We start from the raw sequence: 21,044 nt of genomic DNA on the forward strand, positions 1-21,044 counted from the left end.
ATACTTCTGGCAATATGGTGTATGTACAATTGCTTGACTTTAGGAACTTTATGAAATGCCATATTCTATTCATATTCTATATTCCAGATCTCAAGTACTTTGCATTCTTGTTGTTTTTTTCTTCCTCTTTCAGAGGAGCCATGATATCAGTGTCAGGATCCAGTGCTGCTGTCAGTGATAATGAGGTGGGAGAAGAGGAAGAATTCATTGGAGTCTATCAGAGACTTAGCCATGTTGTTTTCAGATGTCCGTATAGAATATTGTGGCTGTTGGCTTTGTGTGTGACCCCCTGCACATCTGACACCCATAACTCTGCTCACCCCTGTGCTATGACTATGAGGAATTATACATTTGAGTACAAGTATTCTCAGGATGGAGATATCATTATTGGAGGGATATTCGCTGTTCATGCTGCAGTGTCTCAGTTGAATCGGGACAGAAGGCTTATTAACAATTACATGTGTTCAGCGTAAGTGAAATATGAAGTGCAAAGCTTTCAATATGATCTACAGGGATGTATCTTTAGGAGATATGTGTGATAATGTGCAGGACTCATTGGGGGGGGGGGGATTTACTAAAGCTGGAGCAGTCAGAATCTGGTGCAACTGTGCATTGTAGCCAATCGGCTTCTAACTTCAGCTTGTTCAGTTAAGCTTTGACAATAAGATGGTTTTTCCCAATTGTATATACTTAGGGCTCATTATAGCTAAAATGTGTACCATGGGGCTACGCCGGGACCCTCTTTGTGGTAGATGTAAGTGGGACCATGGGGATCTTATTCACATGCTATGGCGGTGCCCAAAACATCATCGATATTGGGAGGAGGTGGTCAACACTCTTAGTTTAGTGTTTCAAAGTAACTTAATTCTAGACCCTAAGCAATGCCTCTTGGGTATTTTACATACTGTTACTCAAAATACATTTATATTAGAAGCCCTCTCCAAGAAATCAGACACTCCTCCTACTATGGAGGATTGAAAGCAGAATATGGGAACTATTTTTCGATTTAATTTGATGGCACAATCACTGACAGGGTCTTCCTCTTGCATATCTCTATAACCTGTCACAAATGTCACTAGTCCTCGGCATTCATAGGCGCTGACACTGCTGCCAGCACAGTTAGCAGAGCTCCTCCTCCTCTCACAGCAGATAGCTAATGAGTGGGGCAAAAACCCACATTTAGAGTGGAGTCTAACCTGTGAGTAGTGCAGCTGCTGTAGCCAGGTTTGCACTGACACTCAAGAGCAGGTTGTATCTGGGAGGACCTAGGGAGCCCTATGTGGAAATGCAGAAAGGAAGAGCTCAGAGCATGGAGAACAGTATCAATAGCAGCCTAGGGGGGGCATGATTGAAAACTGGGGGGGTACAGCCCACCCCAGCACCCCCCTAGATCCTTTCCTGGTGCCCAACATATAACCCAAGGCCTGCTTGCCATGTGGTCTCTCAACCAACCCCAACAGCCAACCCCAACCAACCCCAACAATGAGCATTGGGAGTGTTGATTTTGTAATGGGCCTGTAATGGCAGTGATCTCTAGCATTCTCATATGTCATATCCCCAGAAGGGATACGGTTGGCATTGAGTCTTCTGATATCTTGTATTGACAAGCCCTCTTCTATGTCAAAGAAATGTAGGAATGATTGAATTTTACTTTGTGACTCACATAGCAATGTAGAGGGCCACGTAGAGGGCCACCAGTCCTACCTAGGCCTACCCTGATGCAGTCGAAATGTGTGCTACGGTTTGCTATAGAAACTTTCTGCTTCAATCCTTGTAGACTCACACAGAACTAATGCGGACCCGTTTCCTGCAGGGTTTACCATAGAGAATACAGACATCTGCTGACTTTTATATTTGCTATCAATGAGATGAACCGCACTCCAAATATTCTGCCCAATGTGACTCTGGGATATCATGTGTACGATTCTTGTGGATGTGTGATTAAAACTATAAAAGATGTTCTACAGATATTGTCTGGACATACAAAGGAAGCTCCAAATTATTCCTGCATGGAGCAGGGTACCTTGGCTGGGTTCGTTGGAGATCTCGGTTCTGACACCACTCTCCAAATGGCACAGCTGCTGAATCTATATGGTTACACCCAGGTAAGAAAAGCAGAATTTTCTATTTTATATAAGGCCAGGACAGCTAGCCATCTTATGCAGGGGTGTATTACCACAAGGCAAACAAGGCATATCTCAAGGAGGGCAGCACTGCCCCTCAGAAGAAGGGACAGAAGAAGGGACATGCCTGGCATGGGGACCTGGTGGGTTCCGAGATAGGCTGAGGGTTTCATGACGGTGTATGCACAGTCTGACTGTGAAGGTGAGTGTCTTTCTCTCTCTCTCGCCATGGGGGATGGTGGCTGGTATATGGGGAGCAGTGGTAGTGGAAGGCTCTCTTGGGTGGGAGGCAGGGGTGTTGTTGGTCAAAGGCTCTCTTTGTGGGGGGCGCCGATTTTTGTGTTGCCTAGGGCAGCACAAAACCTATATGCACCACTGATCTTATGGGGTGCTGGAGCAAAAGGGATTGAAAAGCCAAACCTTTGTAAAGTAATAAATTGTCCTACAAATGCCGTGCTGTGTTGTCTTGTAATGTACACAACCAATCCTCCTTGCACCCAGCATGTGATATCTAGGTGACTGAAATCCTAGAGTTAGATGAATCCAGCTCACCAAACTTCACGCTTCATTTTCTCTGAGACATCAATGTTATTTTTAGCATAGCGATTATTCCAATGATACCATCTCCTCTTCCTTTTTCTGTTGGGGTACCCCAAGTCTTTGTATTTGGGATCCTCCTCTTCTTTCTCTGTACCTCCTCCCTGGGCCAGTTGATCTTCTTTCTCTGTACCTCCTCCCTGGGCCAGTTGATAGCCTCCCATGGCTTCCAATAGCACCCCTATGCTGGTGACACCCAGATCTATCTCTCTATTCATCAACTCACAACCTCAATCTCCTCACACATCACAAATGTACTGACTGACATATCCATATGGATGTCACACCACTTCCTCAAACTCAATCTTTCTAAAATTGAGCTTGTAAAATTTCCTCCTCCCCGATCCCCTCCCCATGACTTTACTACTGAGACCATTGGTCCCTCTCCACATGCCAGGGTGCTTGGTGTAATCCTAGAATACGACCTCTCCTTCAGCCCCGCGTCCGATCACTGACTAAATCTTCCCACCTTAACCTCCGCAACATTTCCAAAATCCGCCCCTTCCTGACCAATAACACAACAAAGCAACTTATCCACACCTTGGTTATTTCCTGCCTTGACTACTGCAACTCCCTCCTCACTGGCCTACCCCTACACAGGCTATCCCCCCTTCAGTCTGTTATGAATGCTGCTGCTAGACCTATACACCTTACCAACCAATCAGCGACTGCTGCCCCTCTCTGTCAATCCCTTCACTGGCCTCCACTAACCCAACGTATAAAAATACTAACCATAACATACAAGGCCATCCACAACATCGCCCCGGCTACATCGCCAACCTCATCTGCATATATTGCACAAGCCACCCACTCTGCTCCTCCCAGTACCTACTGCTCTTCAGTTCCCTTGTTACCTCCTCCCACACTCGCCTTCAGGACTTCTCCAGAGCCTCTCCCATCCTCTGGAACTCCCTGCCCTAGTATATCTGGTTAGCTCCTACCCTGTCTGCCTTTAGATGAGCCTTGAAAACTCACTTATTAAGGGAAGCCTACCCCACCCCCACCTAAAAACTGTACAGGAGTCACCACCATCAGATCATCCCCCGCAGCTATCACCTTTTTGTACCACCTTCCCCTACCTTTAGATTGTAAGCTCCATGAGTAAGGCCCTCCTATTCCTTCTGTATTGAACTGTATGGTAATTATACTGCCCTCCTTATATTGTAAAGCGCTGCGCAAACTGTTGTGACCATATAAATCCTGAAATATAAATAATAATAATTAATAATAATAATAATAATAATAATAATATACTACTACTACCACTAATAATAATAATAATAATACTACAATATTATACTACTACTACTGCTGCTAATAATAATAATAATATAATACTACTAATAATAATTATAATAATATATAATACTACTGCTATCTACTACTACTAATATTAATACTAATAATAATAATAATACTAATAATAATATAATACTACTAATAATAATAATAATAATAAATAATAAAACTGCTATCTACTACTACTACAGTGCTGCTGCTACTACTACTGCTACTAATAATAATAATAATAAATAATACTACTACTATCTACTACTACTAAGCTACTACTACTACTACTACTACTACTACTACTATAATATTATACTACTACTACTACTAATAATAATAATAATAATATAATACTACTACTAATAATAATCAATAATACTACTGCTATCTACTACTACTAATAATAATAATAATAATATATAATACTACTACTATCTACTACTACTACTAATACTACTACTACTACTATAATATTATACTACTGCTAAAAATAATAATAATAATAATAATAATAATATAATACTACTACTAATAATAAATAATACTACGGCTATCTACTACTACTACAGTGCTACTACTACTACTACTACTACTACTACTAATAATAATAATAATAATATATAATACTACTACTATCTCCTACTACTAAGCTACTACTACTAATACTACTGCTACTACTACTACTACTAATAATAATAATAATAAATAATACTACTGCTATCTACTACTACTACAGTGCTACTACTACTACTAATAATAATATATAATACTACTACTATCTCCTACTACTAAGCTACTACTACTACTACTACTACTACTACTACTACAATATTATACTACTGCTAATAATAATAATAATAATAGTAATAATAATAATACTAATAATAATAAATAATACTACTGCTATCTACTACTACTACAGTGCTACTACTACTACTAATAATAATAATAATAATATATAATACTACTACTATCTCCTACTACTAAGCTACTACTACTAATACTACTACTACTACTACTACTACAATATTATACTACTGCTAATAATAATAATAATATAATACTACTAATAATGTAATTCTACTACTAATAATATATAATACTACTGCTATCTACTACTACTACTACTACAGTGCTACTACTACTACTACTACTACTACTACTACTAATATATAATACTACTGCTATCTACTACTACTACTACTACTACTACTACAGTGCTACTACTACTACTACTACTACTACTACTACTACTACTACTACTACTACTAATATATAATACTACTACTACTACTACTCATAATAATAATAAAATACTACTACTCATAATAATAATATATAATACTACTACTATTAATACTACTACTACTACTAATAATAATAATAATATATAATACTACTACTAAGTATAATAATATAATACTACTACTATTAATACTACTACTACTACTACTACTACTACCACTATTACTACCTAATACTACTACTACTACTACTACTACTACTACTAATAATAATAATAATAATAATAATAAAAATAATAATAATATATACTACTACTAATATCTAATATTTAATACTAATACTACTACTACGGTGCTGCTACTACTACTACTAATATCTAATACTACTACTACTAATAATAATAATAATAATATAATACTACTACGACTACTACTAATAATAATAATACTATGATTTTCCTGTGCTTATGTATTTTATGTCTTCATTTTAGGATCATGGCATGCATCTTTTCTATACAAAGGATTTATTATCTCATTACAGCAGCATTTTTCTTTATGTTATAAGAAGCTATGTACCTTCTTAAATTTACCAAAAAAAAGTCAGGAAAAAAACCCAGAAGCACAAGTTAGGTAATATACAGCATGGGTGTCCAACCTTTTGACTCTCTTGGGCCACATTGGAAGAAAAGGAATTGTCTTGGACCGCACATAAAACCACTAACAATAAGAAGAGCTGATGAGCAGGAAAAGTCGGGCAGGAAAAGTCGGGCAGGAAAAGTTGGGCAGGAAAAGTTGGGCAGATCACTGTTAAAATAAAAAAGGGCAACATAAAAGTAGTGCGATTTTTGACACTGTTACAAATACTCAGATAGCTGGAGTGTTGTAGATAAAGGATCCGTTGACATTACACCGTGGCCAGCAAGGAAGTAAACCTAACATACAATAATCCCTTTAGGAATTGCTGAGATTTGGGTCCCCTATAGTTCTGCACAGCCATGGAACACACATTTCAACATAGACTTGCACCCAGGAGTCAGTAACCAATCCTTGAGCTTGTTTTGAAGTTTTATAAAATATAAAGTGCAGCGCTATAATTGTGACATAAATTATGAGAAAGGGATATGGATAAAAATAAAGTAAAAAAATGAATCAAAATATAAGAGAAAATAGGTCCCAATGTAGAAAAGTCCCAGTAAAGGTGACTTCAGGCAGCCGTACACACTGACCACAGGTGCATGCAATATGGCAGAGATGGAGTTCAGGACGTAGTCATCATGGAAACAAGGGGGGTAGATGCAATCCCTGGATCAGTGAAGATCCTCAGACCAAAGCAGCACAGGATCCACTAGACAGCAAGGAAGAAATCACAGCTCCACCTGAGAAAACCACCACTCCTCCACTGCACATCAACGATATCTAGGAGGAGATACAGCATGTCTTTGGAGCGTGGGAGGAAACCGGAATACCAGCAGGAAACCCACACAGGCACAGGGAGAACATGCAAACTCCAGGCAGGAAGGGGCAGGCAAGGAACAGCACAGTGGCTAAATGGTTAGCACTTCCGCCTGGCAGCACTAGGGTCGTTGTTTTGAATCCCAACCTTGGCACCTCCTGCCTGGAGTTTGCATGTTCTCCCTGTGCCTGTGTGGGTTTCCTGCTGGTATTCCGGTTTCCTCCCACGCTCCAAAGACATGCTGTATCTCCTCCTAGATATCGTTGATGTGCAGTGGAGGAGTGGTGGTTTTCTCAGGTGGAGCTGTGATTTCTTTCTTGCTGTCTAGTGGATCCTGTGCTGCTTTGGTCTGAGGATCTTCACTGATCCAGGGATTGCATCTACCCCCCTTGTTTCCATGATGACTACGTCCTGAACTCCATCTCTGCCATATTGCATGCACCTGTGGTCAGTGTGTACGGCCGCCTGAAGTCACCTTTACTGGGACTTTTCTACATTGGGACCTATTTTCTCTTATATTTTGATTCATTTTTTTACTTTATTTTTATCCATATCCCTTTCTCATAATTTATGTCACAATTATAGCGCTGCACTTTATATTTTATATTCATGTGGGGATTTTTGGTTGTCCTGTGTGTTTCAGCTGCTTGTCCATTCTAAAGCGCTCACTTTTTTGTTCTTTGTTTTGAAGTTTTATTAGGGGATGTGGGATGTGTATGGGGTAGGGGGTGTATGGGATGTCCAATGGAACTGAGAAACTGAGGACAACTTCCTAAACTATGGTTATAGCAAACAGTCTCTTCTGGAGAGCTAGCCAGTGTCTCCTGTAGTACCACCCCAGAGCCCAGATGTTACTCTATATGGCTGCCTGGGGGAATCCCGGGACAGGGGATCAAGTGTCTGCAACATAAAAAAAGGGTAAAAACAGTCCTGGGCTCCCTCCCAGGCTCCTGACCTTCAGCCTCACATCCTCCTCGCCTCTTCTCCAACAACTCTCCTGCAGCTGAGCAGGCGCTCTCACTTTTAAGGGCAGTTCTGACCCCATGACAAGCCTCCCATTGGGGATTGGTCAGGATCCCTCAAGAGTGCAGACCAGCCACACCTTAATTCTGCCCACTGCTTATAGAACTTTCTCCAAAGTTCTAGAGCAAGGGGGAAGTCTCAGAGAGCTGGCTTGTGAGCCTTTCAGCTCTGACCCGAATTTACCCTTCCTTTTACTGCTGCAGCTGGGCTGCTACTCAGCCCCTAACAATTTGAGTCTAGCTCCCCCTGGCTACCTAGAAGGGTGCTACAATTTTTTATTATTTTATAGAGTTATTTAAAAGGTATGTTAATCACTAAACTGCACCAATTGATGCTTTTAAATATTCAATATTATATCCAGTAAGCTGCCACTTTAAATACTATGTCAAACTTTTTCCAAACAACACCACTCCCAATACTGGTGATAATTATGTGTCTGTGATACACTAATTCCTTTTGATAATCTCTATATGCAAACATATTAATACAAAATTTACATAAATCATACGTGACATAAATTATATGTGACATAAAAAATAAAAGATAAAAAAAAAATTAAAAATTAAAAAAATATATATAAACATATTGATAATACCAGATATACAGGTGCATCTCAATAAATTGGAATATCATCAAAAATGTAATTTATTTCAGTAGTTCAATTATAAAAGTGAAACTCATATATTCTTTAGATTCATTACACACAGAGCGATATATTTCACGCATTTCTCTGTTTTCATTTTGATGATTATGGCTTACAGAGAGTGACAACCCAAAATGTATTATCTCAGAAAATTGGAATATTGTAAAAAAGTTCACTGTTGTAGTCTCATGAAGGTTTATTTACTAAAGACCGAGAGTGCAAAATCAGGTCCACTTCACAGAAACCAATCAGCTTCCAAGTTTTATTGTCAAAGCTTAACCACTTCCAGTCCGGACACTTTCCCCCCTTCCAGACCGGACACTTTCCCCCCCTTCCAGTCCGGACACTTTCACCCCCTTCCAGTCCGGACACTTTCCTCCCTTCCAGTCCGGACACTTTCCCCCCCTTCCAGTCCAGACACTTTCCCCCCTTCCAGTCCGGACACTTTCCCCCCCTTCCAGTCTGGACACTTTCACCCCCTTCCAGTCTGGACACTTTCACCCCCTTCCAGTCTGGACACTTTCATCTCCTTCCAGTCCGGACACTTTCCCCCCTTCCAGTCTGGACACTTTCATCTCCTTCCAGTCCGGACACTTTCCCCCCTTCCAGTCCGGACACTTTCACCCCTTCCAGTCCGGACACTTTCATCTCCTTCCAGTCTGGACACTTTCCCCCCTTCCAGTCCGGACGCTTTCCCCCCCCTTCCAGTCCGGACACTTTCCCCCCTTCCAGTCCGGACGCTTTCCCCCCCTTCCAGTCTGGACGCTTTCCCCCCCTTCCAGTCTGGACGCTTTCCCCCCCTTCCAGTCCGGACGCTTTCCCCCCTCTTCCAGTCCGGACGCTTTCCCCCCCTTCCAGTCTGGACGCTTTCCCCCCTCTTCCAGTCCGGACACTTTCCCCCCCTTCCAGTCCGGACGCTTTCCCCCCCTTCCAGTCCGGACGCTTTCCCCCCTCTTCCAGTCCGGACACTTTCCCCCCCCTTCCAGTCTGGACACTTTCACCCCCTTCCAGTCCGGACACTTTCCCCTCTTCCAGTCTGGACACTTTCCCCTCTTCCAGTCTGGACACTTTCCCCTCTTCCAGTCCGGACACTTTCCCCTCTTCCAGTCCGGACGCTTTCCCCTCTTCCAGTCCGGACGCTTTCCCCTCTTCCAGTCCGGACGCTTTCCCCCCCTTCCAGTCCGGACACTTTCCCCCCCTTCCAGTCCGGACACTTTTCCCCCTTCCAGTCCGGACACTTTCCCCCCCTTCCAGTTCGGACACTTTCCCTCCCCCTTCCAGTCTGGACACTTTTACCCCCTTCCAGTCTGGACACTTCCCCCCCCTTCCAGTCCGGACACTCCCCCCTCTTCCTGACCAGGGCAATTTTCAGCTTTCAGCGCTATCACACTTTGAATGACAATTGCGCGGTCATGCAACACTGTACCCATATGAATTTTTTAGCATTTTTTTGAGACAGACAAAACTTTATTTTGGTGGTATTTATTCACCGCTGGAATTTTTTTTTTTTTTTTTTGCTATGTAAATGAAAATGCCCAAAAATTTTGAAAAAAAGTGTTTTTCTTATACAATTTTGCAAATAAATAATACTTCATCATAAATCTTGGCCAAAATGTATCCAGCTATCTTTTTAGTACAAAAAAAAATAACCCAAATTAGTTTATAACCAAAACTTTTCATTTTTAAACATTTTTTTTTTATATTATTATTTATTTATTTTTTTTACATACTGTCACCCAGACGGTGGCAGGGGGCGGGTGGCTGTTTATAAACGGCCTCCCCGCACCCTGCTTGTGCGCGCTCCCCGGGAGCACCGTAATCCGGTGCCTGCTGAATCCTCCGGACACACTTTTGGGGGGGGTGATGAAGTATTTTTTTTCTTTTACACTGATTGCTTTTATATAGGATGTAAAAGCAATCATTTCTCTTTCTCTTTGTCTGCATTCCTTCAGCCATTGAGAACTACTGACTGAGCTGTGATTGGTCACAGCTTGTCACATGGTACAAGGCTGTTGTGAATAGCCCTGTAGCATATGACCTCTGTGATCATTCACAGATTTCACATGTAGTAAGCAATGATGGCAGAAGTGACATCTTGCTTACTACTTTGCATGTGATCACTGATTAGCCAATCAGTGGTCACATGATCGGGACCTCGTACAGCGGTCCTGTCCGACGATTGATGTTTCACTGTGTCCGGAGGATTCAGCAGGCACCAGATTACGGTGCTCCCGGGGAGCGCGCACAAGCAGGCTGCGGGGAGGGTGTTTCTAGACAGGTTAATTTGGTTTTTGATAGTTGGCTAACTGGCTGACAGTTTGAACTGGCTTTACTTATCCCCCTCTGTTGATAAGATGTACATATCCTTGTTCCTTGCCAATAATAGCTGCTAGTAGATTGGGGTAGGCTGGCAAGTTGAACTGGATAGTTCTACTTTTTTGGAAATTTTTCACATAGTGACAGCCCCCCATGTTCACTGTTTAACCATTAGCCGCCCGGCCAATGGCCGTTTGGCGGCTTCAGATGTGCCTCTTCATTCCGGGTGCACGCCATTTGGCGTGCTCCCGCACATGCGCAGTTTGCGGTAATGCAGAGCGGCGCAGCAGCGGGATCTGTCACCGGCCGTGCACCTCGGACACGGCCGATGACAGATCCGAGTACCGGCTCCCGTTGCTGGTACCATGTGACCTGCTGTGACCAATCACAGCAGGTCACATGACAGTTGTATACAATGGATGGCTTCATTCATGATGCCATCCATTGTATACTAGTGCCTAGCTGTGAATGGTCACAGCTAATCACATGCACATGTCATGTGATTAGCTGTGACCAAATCACAGCTAAGCACAAAAAAAAAAAAAAAACCTGAATGAATCGATGTCATTCAGGTAAATGCTTGCTTATAGCAAAGTAATTCTTTGCTATAAGCAAATTGTGTAAAAAAAAAAAAAAATACTGATCACTTCCCCAAAGTAGTACAATGTTACTATGGTAACATTGTACTATTTTGGTCATAGTAAAATATGAAAAAAAAATCTTAAAAAAAAAGAAAAAAAAAATTTAATAAAAAATTAAATATAATAAATAAATTAAAAAAATTAAAAAAAAATATATATATATTTTTTTTTCATACTGTCACCAGTCAGTGTCCCTGTTCACCGCCATGCCAGTTATATGATGACGCTGTACTGCACTGGTGACAGTATGTAAAAAAAAAAATAGTGAAAATAATTTTTTTAATTTTTTCATTTTCTGAAAAATTATGACATAAAAATACAACTTCAAAAAACTTGCCATGCCTCTTATGAAGTACGTCGGACTGTCTACTCTGCAAAAAGGGGTCATTTGTGGGATATGTGTACTATTCTGACATTTGGGGATATCTGTACTGTTCTGAGATTTGGGGGATATCTGTCCTGTCCTGACATTTGGGAGATATCTGTACTGTCCTGACATTTGGGGGATATCTGTACTGTTCTGACATTTGGGGATATCTGTACTGTCCTGACATTTGGGGGATATCCGTACTGTCCTGACATTTGGGAGATATCTGTACTGTTCTGACATTTGGGGGATATCTGTATTGTTCTGACATTTGGGGGATATCTGTACTGTCCTGACATTTGGGGGATATCTGTCCTGTCCTGACATTTGGGGGATATCTGTACTGTTCTGACATTTGGGGGGTATCTGTACTGTCCTGACATTTGGGGGGTATCTGTACTGTTCTGACATTCTTGGACCTCAAGAAATTAGATTGGCCGTCAGTACTTCAGGATTGATCAATATTCAGATATATCCCATAGTTTGTGAACTCTATAACTTTCCTACAAACTAAATAATACATCCTAATTTGGGTTATTTTCACCAAAGACATGTAGCAGAATACATCTCGGCCTAAATTTATAAAGAACAATTATTTATTTGTAAACTTTTATAACAGAAACAAAGAAAAATGTGTTTTTTTTTTCAAAATTTATGGTCTTTTTTTGTTAATTTAGCAAAAAATAAAAACCCCAGCGGTGATTAAATACCACCAAAAGAAAGCTCTAGTTGTGTGAAGAAAATGATACAATTTTAGTTTGGGTACAATGTTGTATGATCGCGCAATTGTCATTCAAAGTGTGAGAGCGCTGAAACCTGAAAAATGGCCTGGGCAGGAAGGGGGAAAATTGCACGGTATTGAAATGGTTAAAAAGCCAGTTATAGACCTGGGCAGGTGATCAGTTTTTTCTTTTTTCCATTTATAAACAGCCACCCACCCCTGCACTGCCACCGTCTGGCCGTTTATATACAACAGTTGGTTGGGAAGTGGTTAATAGACCAGGCTGAGGTTAGAAGCCGATTGGCTCCCATGCAGACCTGCCCAGATTCTGAGTTAACCAGTTTTAGTAAATCTCCCTCCTGGTGTCACACTCTAATCAGCTAATTGACTCAAAACACCTGTAAAGGTTTCCTGAACCTGTAATGGTCTCTCCCCCTCGGGTCACACCTGTGTGGATGGTGCCGCTGTGGATCCCCATGAAAAGCCGTGCAGCCGCACCACCCGCACAGAAAAGGGTGGACACTCGGGCAGGTGCCATTAGTTCTAGTGGCACGCCGCCCGCAATGGGAAACGCAACTGTACTGGGAGCCTCGGCTGCGTTTTACAAAGAAGTGCCGGGACTTCTTCCCTGCGTGTCATGGGCATGGGAGTCCATTCAAATGAACAGGATCTCATGCCCGAGCAACATGCGGCCCTCAGGAACGCAGAGATGTTGTGATGGATTTGGTAAAATGCCTATTCTGTTTTCTGTTTAAAATATACATTTTATACATATTTACTTTTATACTTTTTTATATTTCTAAATATATGTGTTGTGCGTATATATATATTTTGTCTGCTGGGCTTTGCAGTCCTCCTTAACTTGTTTTGCTCAGAGCGATGCTCTCAACCCCTCCCTTCGCACTGAGAGGACCTTTTACTTTGGGAATGTGAGGGGGGGGGTGAAGAGATAACGGGATGAGAAGCAAGCATCAAGTTTCTACATTTCTCCTATATTTCAACCAAGCAAAATGTGCCTTTCAGAATGTGACTGTATATACGTAATAGTGACATGTACTCTATTGTTGTCTATGTATAAAAGGTTAAGCACCGCCCTGCAATAAACAGAGATGAGATGATGTGAAGGTGGTTGTACTGGACAGTTGTCCGTGTAATTATTTTCCGGCGTGCACGCAATCCATATCTCAAAATTAGGAACAGCAGCAGAAATCCTACCATGAGCCCGATTGTGGTTCTCACAACCTTTTTAATGTGACCCGGGGGTTAGTCTGGTTCAGTAGGTTACAGTCTTTGGGAGGATAGAAGATTGCCAATGACACCCTCCACAAGGAAGGTAAGTCACAAAAAAGGTCATTGCTAAAGAAGCTGACTGTTTTTTTATTTATTTCAGGTACTTATATAGCACCGTCAATGTACTGTGCGCTTTACATATATATTGTACATTCACATCAGTCCCTAACCCTCAAGGGGCGCACAATCTAAGGTCCCTCACCCTCAAGGGGCGTACAATCTAAGGTCCCTCACCCTCAAGGGGCGTACAATCTAAGGTCCCTAACCCTCAAGGGGGGTACAATCTAAGGTCCCTAACCCTCAAGGAGTGTACAATCTAAGGTCCCTCACCCTCAAGGGGCGTACAATCTAAGGTCCCTCACCCTCAAGGGGCGTACAATCTAAGGTCCCTAACCCTCAAGGGGCGTACCATCTAAGGTCCCTCACCCTCAAAGGGCGTACAATCTAAGGTCCCTAACCCTCAAGGGGCGTACAATCTAAGGTCCCTAACCCTCAAGGGGTGTACAATCTAAGGTCCCTCACCCTCAAGGGGCGTACAATCTAAGTTCCCTCACCCTCAAGGGGCGTACAATCTAAGGTCCCCAACCCTCAAGGGGCGTACAATCTAAGGTCCCTAACCCAAGGGGCATATAATCTAAGGTCCCTAACCCTCCAGGGGCGTACAATCTAAGGTCCCTAACCCTCAAGGGGCGTACAATCTAAGGTCCCTAACCCTCCAGGGGCATACAATCTGAGGTCCCTAACCCTCCTGGGCTGTACAATCGAAGGTCCCTAACCCTCAAGGGGCGTACAATCTGAGGTTCCTAACCCTCAAGGGGTGTACAATCTAAGGTCCCTAACCCTCAAGGGGTGTACAATCTAAGGTCCCTAACCCTCAAGGGGCATACAATCTAAGGTCCCTAACCCTCAAGGGGCGTACAATCTATGGTTCCTAACCCTCAAGGGGTGTACAATCTAAGGTCCCTAACCCTCAAGGGGTGTACAACCTAAGGTCCCTAACCCTCAAGGGGTGTACAATCTAAGGTCCCTAACCCTCAAGGGGTGTACAATCTAAGGTCCCTAACCCTCAAGGGGTGTACAATCTAAGGTCCCTCACCCTCAAGGGGCGTACAATCTAAGGTCCCTCACCTTCAAGGGGCGTACAATCTAAGGTCCCTCACCCTCAAGGGGCGTACAATCTAAGGTCCCTCACCCTCAAGGGGCGTACAATCTAAGTTCCCTCACCCTCAAGGGGCGTACAATCTAAGGTCCCCAACCCTCAAGGGGCGTACAATCTAAGGTCCCTAACCCAAGGGGCATATAATCTAAGGTCCCTAACCCTCCAGGGGCATACAATCTAAGGTACCTAACCCTCCAGGGGCATACAATCTGAGGTCCCTAACCCTCCTGGGGGGTACAATTGAAGGTCCCTAACCCTCAAGGGGCGTACAATCTGAGGTTCCTAACCCTCAAGGGGCGTACAATCTAAGGTCCCTAACCCTCCAGGGGCATACAATCTAAGGTACCTAACCCTCCAGGGGCATACAATCTGAGGTCCCTAACCCTCCTGGGGGGTACAATTGAAGGTCCCTAACCCTCAAGGGGCGTACAATCTGAGGTTCCTAACCCTCAAGGGGCGTACAATCTATGGTCCCTAACCCTCAAGGGGCGTACAATCTAAGTTCCCTAACCCTCAAGGGGTGTACAATCTAAGGTCCCTAACTCACATAATACATACACATACTAGGGCCAATTTAGACAGGAGCCAATTAACCTACCAGCATGTCTTTGGAGTGTGGGAGAAAAACAGAGTACCTGGAGGAAACCCACGCAGGCACAGGGAGAACATGCAAACTCCAGGCAGGGGGTGCCGTGGCAGGGATTCAAACCAACAACCCGAGTACTGCCAGGTGGAAGTGCTAACCATTCAGCCATTGTGCTGCCCGACCAATCACTGTGATAGTCAATCAAAGAGATTTCATCTCTAAACATGGAAAGGTTTCTTCACAGTAAGAGCTGTGAGAATGTGGAATAGACTCCCTCAAGAGTTGGTTGTGGCCAGCTCAGTGGATTGCTGTAGGAAAGTCCTGGATTCTTTCTTAGATACACAGAATATAACTGGATATAACATTTATAGGGAAAGTTGATCCCGGGAATATCCGATTGCCTCTCGGGGGATCAGGAGGGAATTTTTCCCCTGCAGGAGCAAATTGGGTCGTGCTTTGCTGGGTTTTCTTTGCCTTCCTCTGGTTCAACTGTGGGTGTAAGATTGTGATCCGGAGGTTTTCTGTTTGTGTGGGTGTCAGGGGCGCACTGACCATTTAGAAACTCAGGCACTGCCCAAGGGCCCAGGGTCAGTATGGGGACCCATGAGATGCCCCCAGTACCTTTATATCCACATATAAAAATATCCAATAAAAAAATCTAATTTCTTCATAAATTTAGGCCGAAATGTATTCTTCTACATGTCTTTGTGAAATTGATACATTTGTGTAAATCTTTGATTCCATCTTTTCATGTGACAACACTGAAGAAATGTCACTTTGCTACAATGTGACGTAGTCAGTGTACAGCTTGTATAACATGGAAATTTGCTGTCCCCTAAAAATAACTCAACACACCGCCATTAATGTCTAAACCGCCGGCAACAAAAGTGACTCCACCCCTAAGTGACAAGGTCCAAATTGGGCCCAAAGTGTCAATATTTTGTGTGGCCGCCATTATTTTCCAGCACTGCCTTAACCCTCTTGGGCATGGAGGTCACCAGAGCTTCACAGGTTGCCACTGGAGTCCTCTTCCACTCCTTCATGATGTCATCACGGAGCTGGTGAATGTTAGAGACCTTGCGCTCCTCCACCTTCCGTCTTCCACTCCTCCATGACGTCATCACGGAGCTGGTGGATGTTAGAGACCTTGCGCTCCTCCACCTTCCATTTGAGGATGCCCCATAGATGCTCAATAGGGTTTAGGTCTGGGGACATGCTTGGCCAGTCCATCATCTTCACCCTCGGCTTCTTTAGCAAGGCAGTGGTGGTCTTGGAGGTGTGTTTGGGGTCATTATGTTGGAATACTGCCCTGCGGCCCAGTCTCCAAAGGGGGGGGGGGGCATGCTCTGCTTCAGTATGTCACAGTACATGTTGGCATTCATGGTTCCCTCAATAAACTGTAGCCCCCCAGTGCCGGCAGCACTCATGCAGCCCCAGACCATGGCACTCCCACCATCATGCAGCCCCAGACCATGACACTCCCACCACCATGCAGCCCCAGACCGTGACACTCCCACCACCATGGGGCCCCAGACCGTGACACTCCCACCACCATGGGGCCCCAGACCATGACACTCCCACCACTATGCAGCCCCAGACCATGACACTCCCACCACCATGCAGCCCCAGACCGTGACACTCCCACCATCATGCAGCCCCAGACCATGACACTCCCACCACCATGCAGCCCCAGACCATGACACTCCCACCACTATGCAGCCCCAGACCATGACACTCCCACCACTATGCAGCCCTAGACCATGACACTCCCACCACCATGCAGCCCCAGACCATACAACTCCCACCACTATGCAGCCCCAGACCATGACACTCCCACCACCATGCAGCCCTAGACCATGACACTCTCACCACCATGCAGCCCCAGAACATGACACTCCCACCATCATGCAGCCCCAGACCATGACACTCCCAAGATCATGCAGCCCCAGACCATGACACTCCCACCACCATGCAGCCCCAGACCATGACACTCCCACCACCATGCAGCCCCAGACCATGACACTCCCACCACCATGCAGCCCCAGACCATGACACTCCCACCACCATGTAGCCCCAGACCATGACACTCCCACCACCATGTAGCCCCAGACCATGACACTCCCACCACCATGCTTGACTGTAGGCAAGACACACTTGTCTTTGTACTCCTCACCTGGTTGTCACCACACATGCTTTTCAACATACAGTATATGTATATATAAAAATATATTTTGAAATATATTGAATATGGCCAGAATTGTAGTATTTCAAATATATGTCAATATATTTGGGAAGAATATTTTTAAATTATATTTTTCTTCCATGTGGGAGACACAGGGCTCTGTACTGTCATTCGTTAAGCTGATCAGCAGGTCCTGGCCATAAATCATTGTGTATGTGTAATATATATAAAAAAAAAAAATAAAAAAAAAAAAAATATATATATATATATATATATATATATATTTTATTTTTTTACATATATTGAATATATATTTACTGTATGTTGAAATGCATTTTTTATATATTTCTAAATATATGAAAGTATTTTTAAAAATACATTTTCAAATATACTGTATGTCTTTAAAAATACATTTAATCTACATCTTTGGGATGCATTTACAAATATATGTTAAAATGACTTTTTTTTTATATTTTTATAAAAATTTTAGGACTATATTTAAAAAAATATATATTTTGAAAAATATTTTTCATATATTTTGTAATATATAAAAACGCATTTCAACATACAGTAAATATATATTCAATATATATATATATATATATATATATATATAAAAAATATATATACCGTATTTTTCGCTCCATAAGACGCACCTGACCATAAGACGCACCCTAGGTTTTAGAGGCAGAAAACAGGAAAAAAAAATTCTGAACTAATAAACTGCAGACATAGTAGAGGAGATGACCAGAGACTGCAGACAGTACAGGGATGACCAGAGACTGCGGACAGTACAGATGACCAGAGACTGCGGACAGTACAGATGACCAGAGACTGCGGACAGCACAGGGATGACCAGAGACTGCGGACAGTACAGGGATGACCAGAGACTGCGGACAGTACAGGGATGACCAGAGACTGCGGACAGTACAGGGATGACCAGAGACTGCGGACAGTACAGGGATGACCAGAGACTGCGGACATAGTACAGGAGATGACCAGAGACTGCGGACATAGTACAGGAGATGACCAGAGACTGCGGACATAGTACAGGAGATGACCAGAGACTGCGGACACAGTACAGGAGATGACCAGAGACTGCGGACATAGTACAGAAGGTGACCAGAGACTGCGGACACAGTACAGGAGATGACCAGAGACTGCGGACAGTACAGGGATGACCAGAGACTGTGGACAGTACAGGAGATGACTGCTGACCTTTGGGGAGGGAGGGGGAGCGGGTACCTGAATTTGACAGGTACCCGCTCTTACTTCCGCAGAGTTTTTTTTTTATCTTACCTGTTCCTCGATCCAGCCGCGCTCTGTCTTCCCGGCTTCTGTAGTGTGGGCGCTCGGCATGACAGCCGGATGCCCAGTGCGCATGCGCGAGAAGTGCTGCGCTTTGTGATTGGTCCGGCGGCTTCTGGGATCTGTCATGTGTCCCAGGTACCGCCTTACCATTCACAAAGAGCACTGCTTCTTCCGCATGCGCACTTGGGACCCGGCTGTCACGCATACTACAGAAACCGGGAAGACAGCGCGCCGCTGGATAGAGGGACAGGTAAGGTCCCGCTGCAGAGCTGAGTGGCCGGCCCGGTATTCTGACACGGCGGCGGTGGAAATACCGGACCGGCCGCTCTATATTCGCTCCATAAGACGCACTGACATTTTCCCCCCTTTTTTGGGGGAAAAAAAGTGCGTCTTATGGAGCGAAAAATACGGTATAAAATATATTTTGAAATACATTGAATATGGCCAGAATTGTAGTATTTCAAATGAATGTCAATATATTTGGGAAGAATGTTTTTAAAAAGTATTTAAAATATATTTTTCTTCAATGTGAGTAGAGCCACAACCTGTTGAGTCATCCAGTTGACCTTAAATAACCCAACCTTAGGCTGGCCATACACTATACAATTTTCTGTCCAATTTCCTTTAGATTTACTTTCAACTATGTAGTGCAAGAGCCGGCCTGATTGGATACAATTGAAAGTGTTGTTTAGGTTTGACCTCATATTATATGATTTTTGGTAAATCTAAACCAAAAATCTCAAGAAAATTGTATAATGTATGACCATCGTTAATCACAGACTCACACACGAGTCATCCACAATGATTTTGCCTGTAGCACTATCCTATTAGCGCACTAGAGGGCGCTACGCCTAATTAAAAGAACTAAAACATTTGAAAGCTTAGAATGTCTGTAGGATGAGGTTGCACGTTACTAAACAGACAATTTTCTTTCTTTGTAGATTAGTTATGGAGCGAGAGACACTTTACTGAGTGATAGAAGGACGTATCCAACCTTTTTCCGGACAGTTCCGGATGATGAGCTGAAATATTTGGCCATAGCGAAGTTACTGGAAAGGTTGAGGTGGAACTGGGTAGGGATCCTCACATCTGATGATGAATACGGAGAGAGGGAGATCCAACAACTCGGAAAACATTTATCCAATCGTGGAATTTGTATCGAATTCAAGATTCTGATGACTAAAGAGAATTGTATTAAAATTCCTTTAGAGCTGCGGACCTCAACCACAGAAGTCCTTATTATTTGTGGCTCAGTCAGTATGCCTTATTACAAGTTTTTATTGAGGAACGCCCATTATTACACGGTGAAAACATTCATTGTACCAGATTCTTGGTCAATGAGCGCACCATTTTTTAATTTCTTTAACTGCAGCTTGGTGTTTATGTACTTCCATTTCAACATCAAAGGATTGCAGAAATATTTTGATAGTTGTAAGCCATCCAGCCGCCCAGATGACCCATTGATGGAAGATATTCTCATATCTGAATATGGATGCTTTTCAAAAAACCGCATTAAAAATTCTCTGATTCCACGCACGACTAGGAGGCCTCTTAAGAAATGCGATCTGGAGAGACTTTCATTGAATTTAAAGTTTTCCGATAATAAGACACCTTTTAGAGTTTTTTCTGCAGTCTATATTTTGGCTCGAGCCTTGCATGACATGTATTCCTCTTTAAAAATAAACAACAAAAAAGCTAAAATAGATTTACACACAATAAAGTACAAGGTGAGTGCGAGAGAATACAAAAAAGTAGAAGACCATTGTCCATTGTCCAAAAAAGTAGAAGACCATTGTCCAAAAAAGTAGAAGACCATTTTCCATAAAAAGTAGAAGACCATTGTCCAAAAAAAGTAGAAGACCATTTTCCATAAAAAGTAGAAGACCATTTTCCATAAAAAGTAGAAGACCATTGTCCAAAAAAAGTAGAAGACCATTTTCCATAAAAAGTAGAAGACCATTTTCCATAAAAAGTAGAAGACCATTGTCCAAAATAAGTAGAAGACCATTGTCCATTGTCCAAAAAAGTAGAAGACCATTGTCCATTGTCCAAAAAAGTAGAAGACTATTGTCCAAAGAAGTAGAAGACCATTGTCCAA

At 42.8% G+C, this 21,044-nt stretch overlaps 1 protein-coding gene across 1 annotated transcript; it reads left to right on the forward strand.

The window, feature by feature from the left end:
* The first annotated feature begins 335 nt into the window (after nucleotides 1-335).
* Nucleotides 336-20,754, forward strand: LOC149457667 (extracellular calcium-sensing receptor-like). The gene is made up of 3 exons (XM_089683396.1): nucleotides 336-469; nucleotides 1,814-2,105; nucleotides 19,888-20,754. Exons 1-3 carry the CDS (start codon nucleotides 336-338, stop codon nucleotides 20,752-20,754), a joined length of 1,293 nt encoding a protein of 430 aa, XP_089539522.1.
* Nucleotides 20,755-21,044: the final 290 nt, after the last annotated feature.

The sequence above is a fragment of the Staurois parvus genome, unplaced genomic scaffold (assembly GCF_062004578.1).
Source record: "Staurois parvus isolate SC_StPar_1 unplaced genomic scaffold, SC_StPar_1.0 ptg000308l, whole genome shotgun sequence".
Taxonomy (NCBI): domain Eukaryota; kingdom Metazoa; phylum Chordata; class Amphibia; order Anura; family Ranidae; genus Staurois; species Staurois parvus.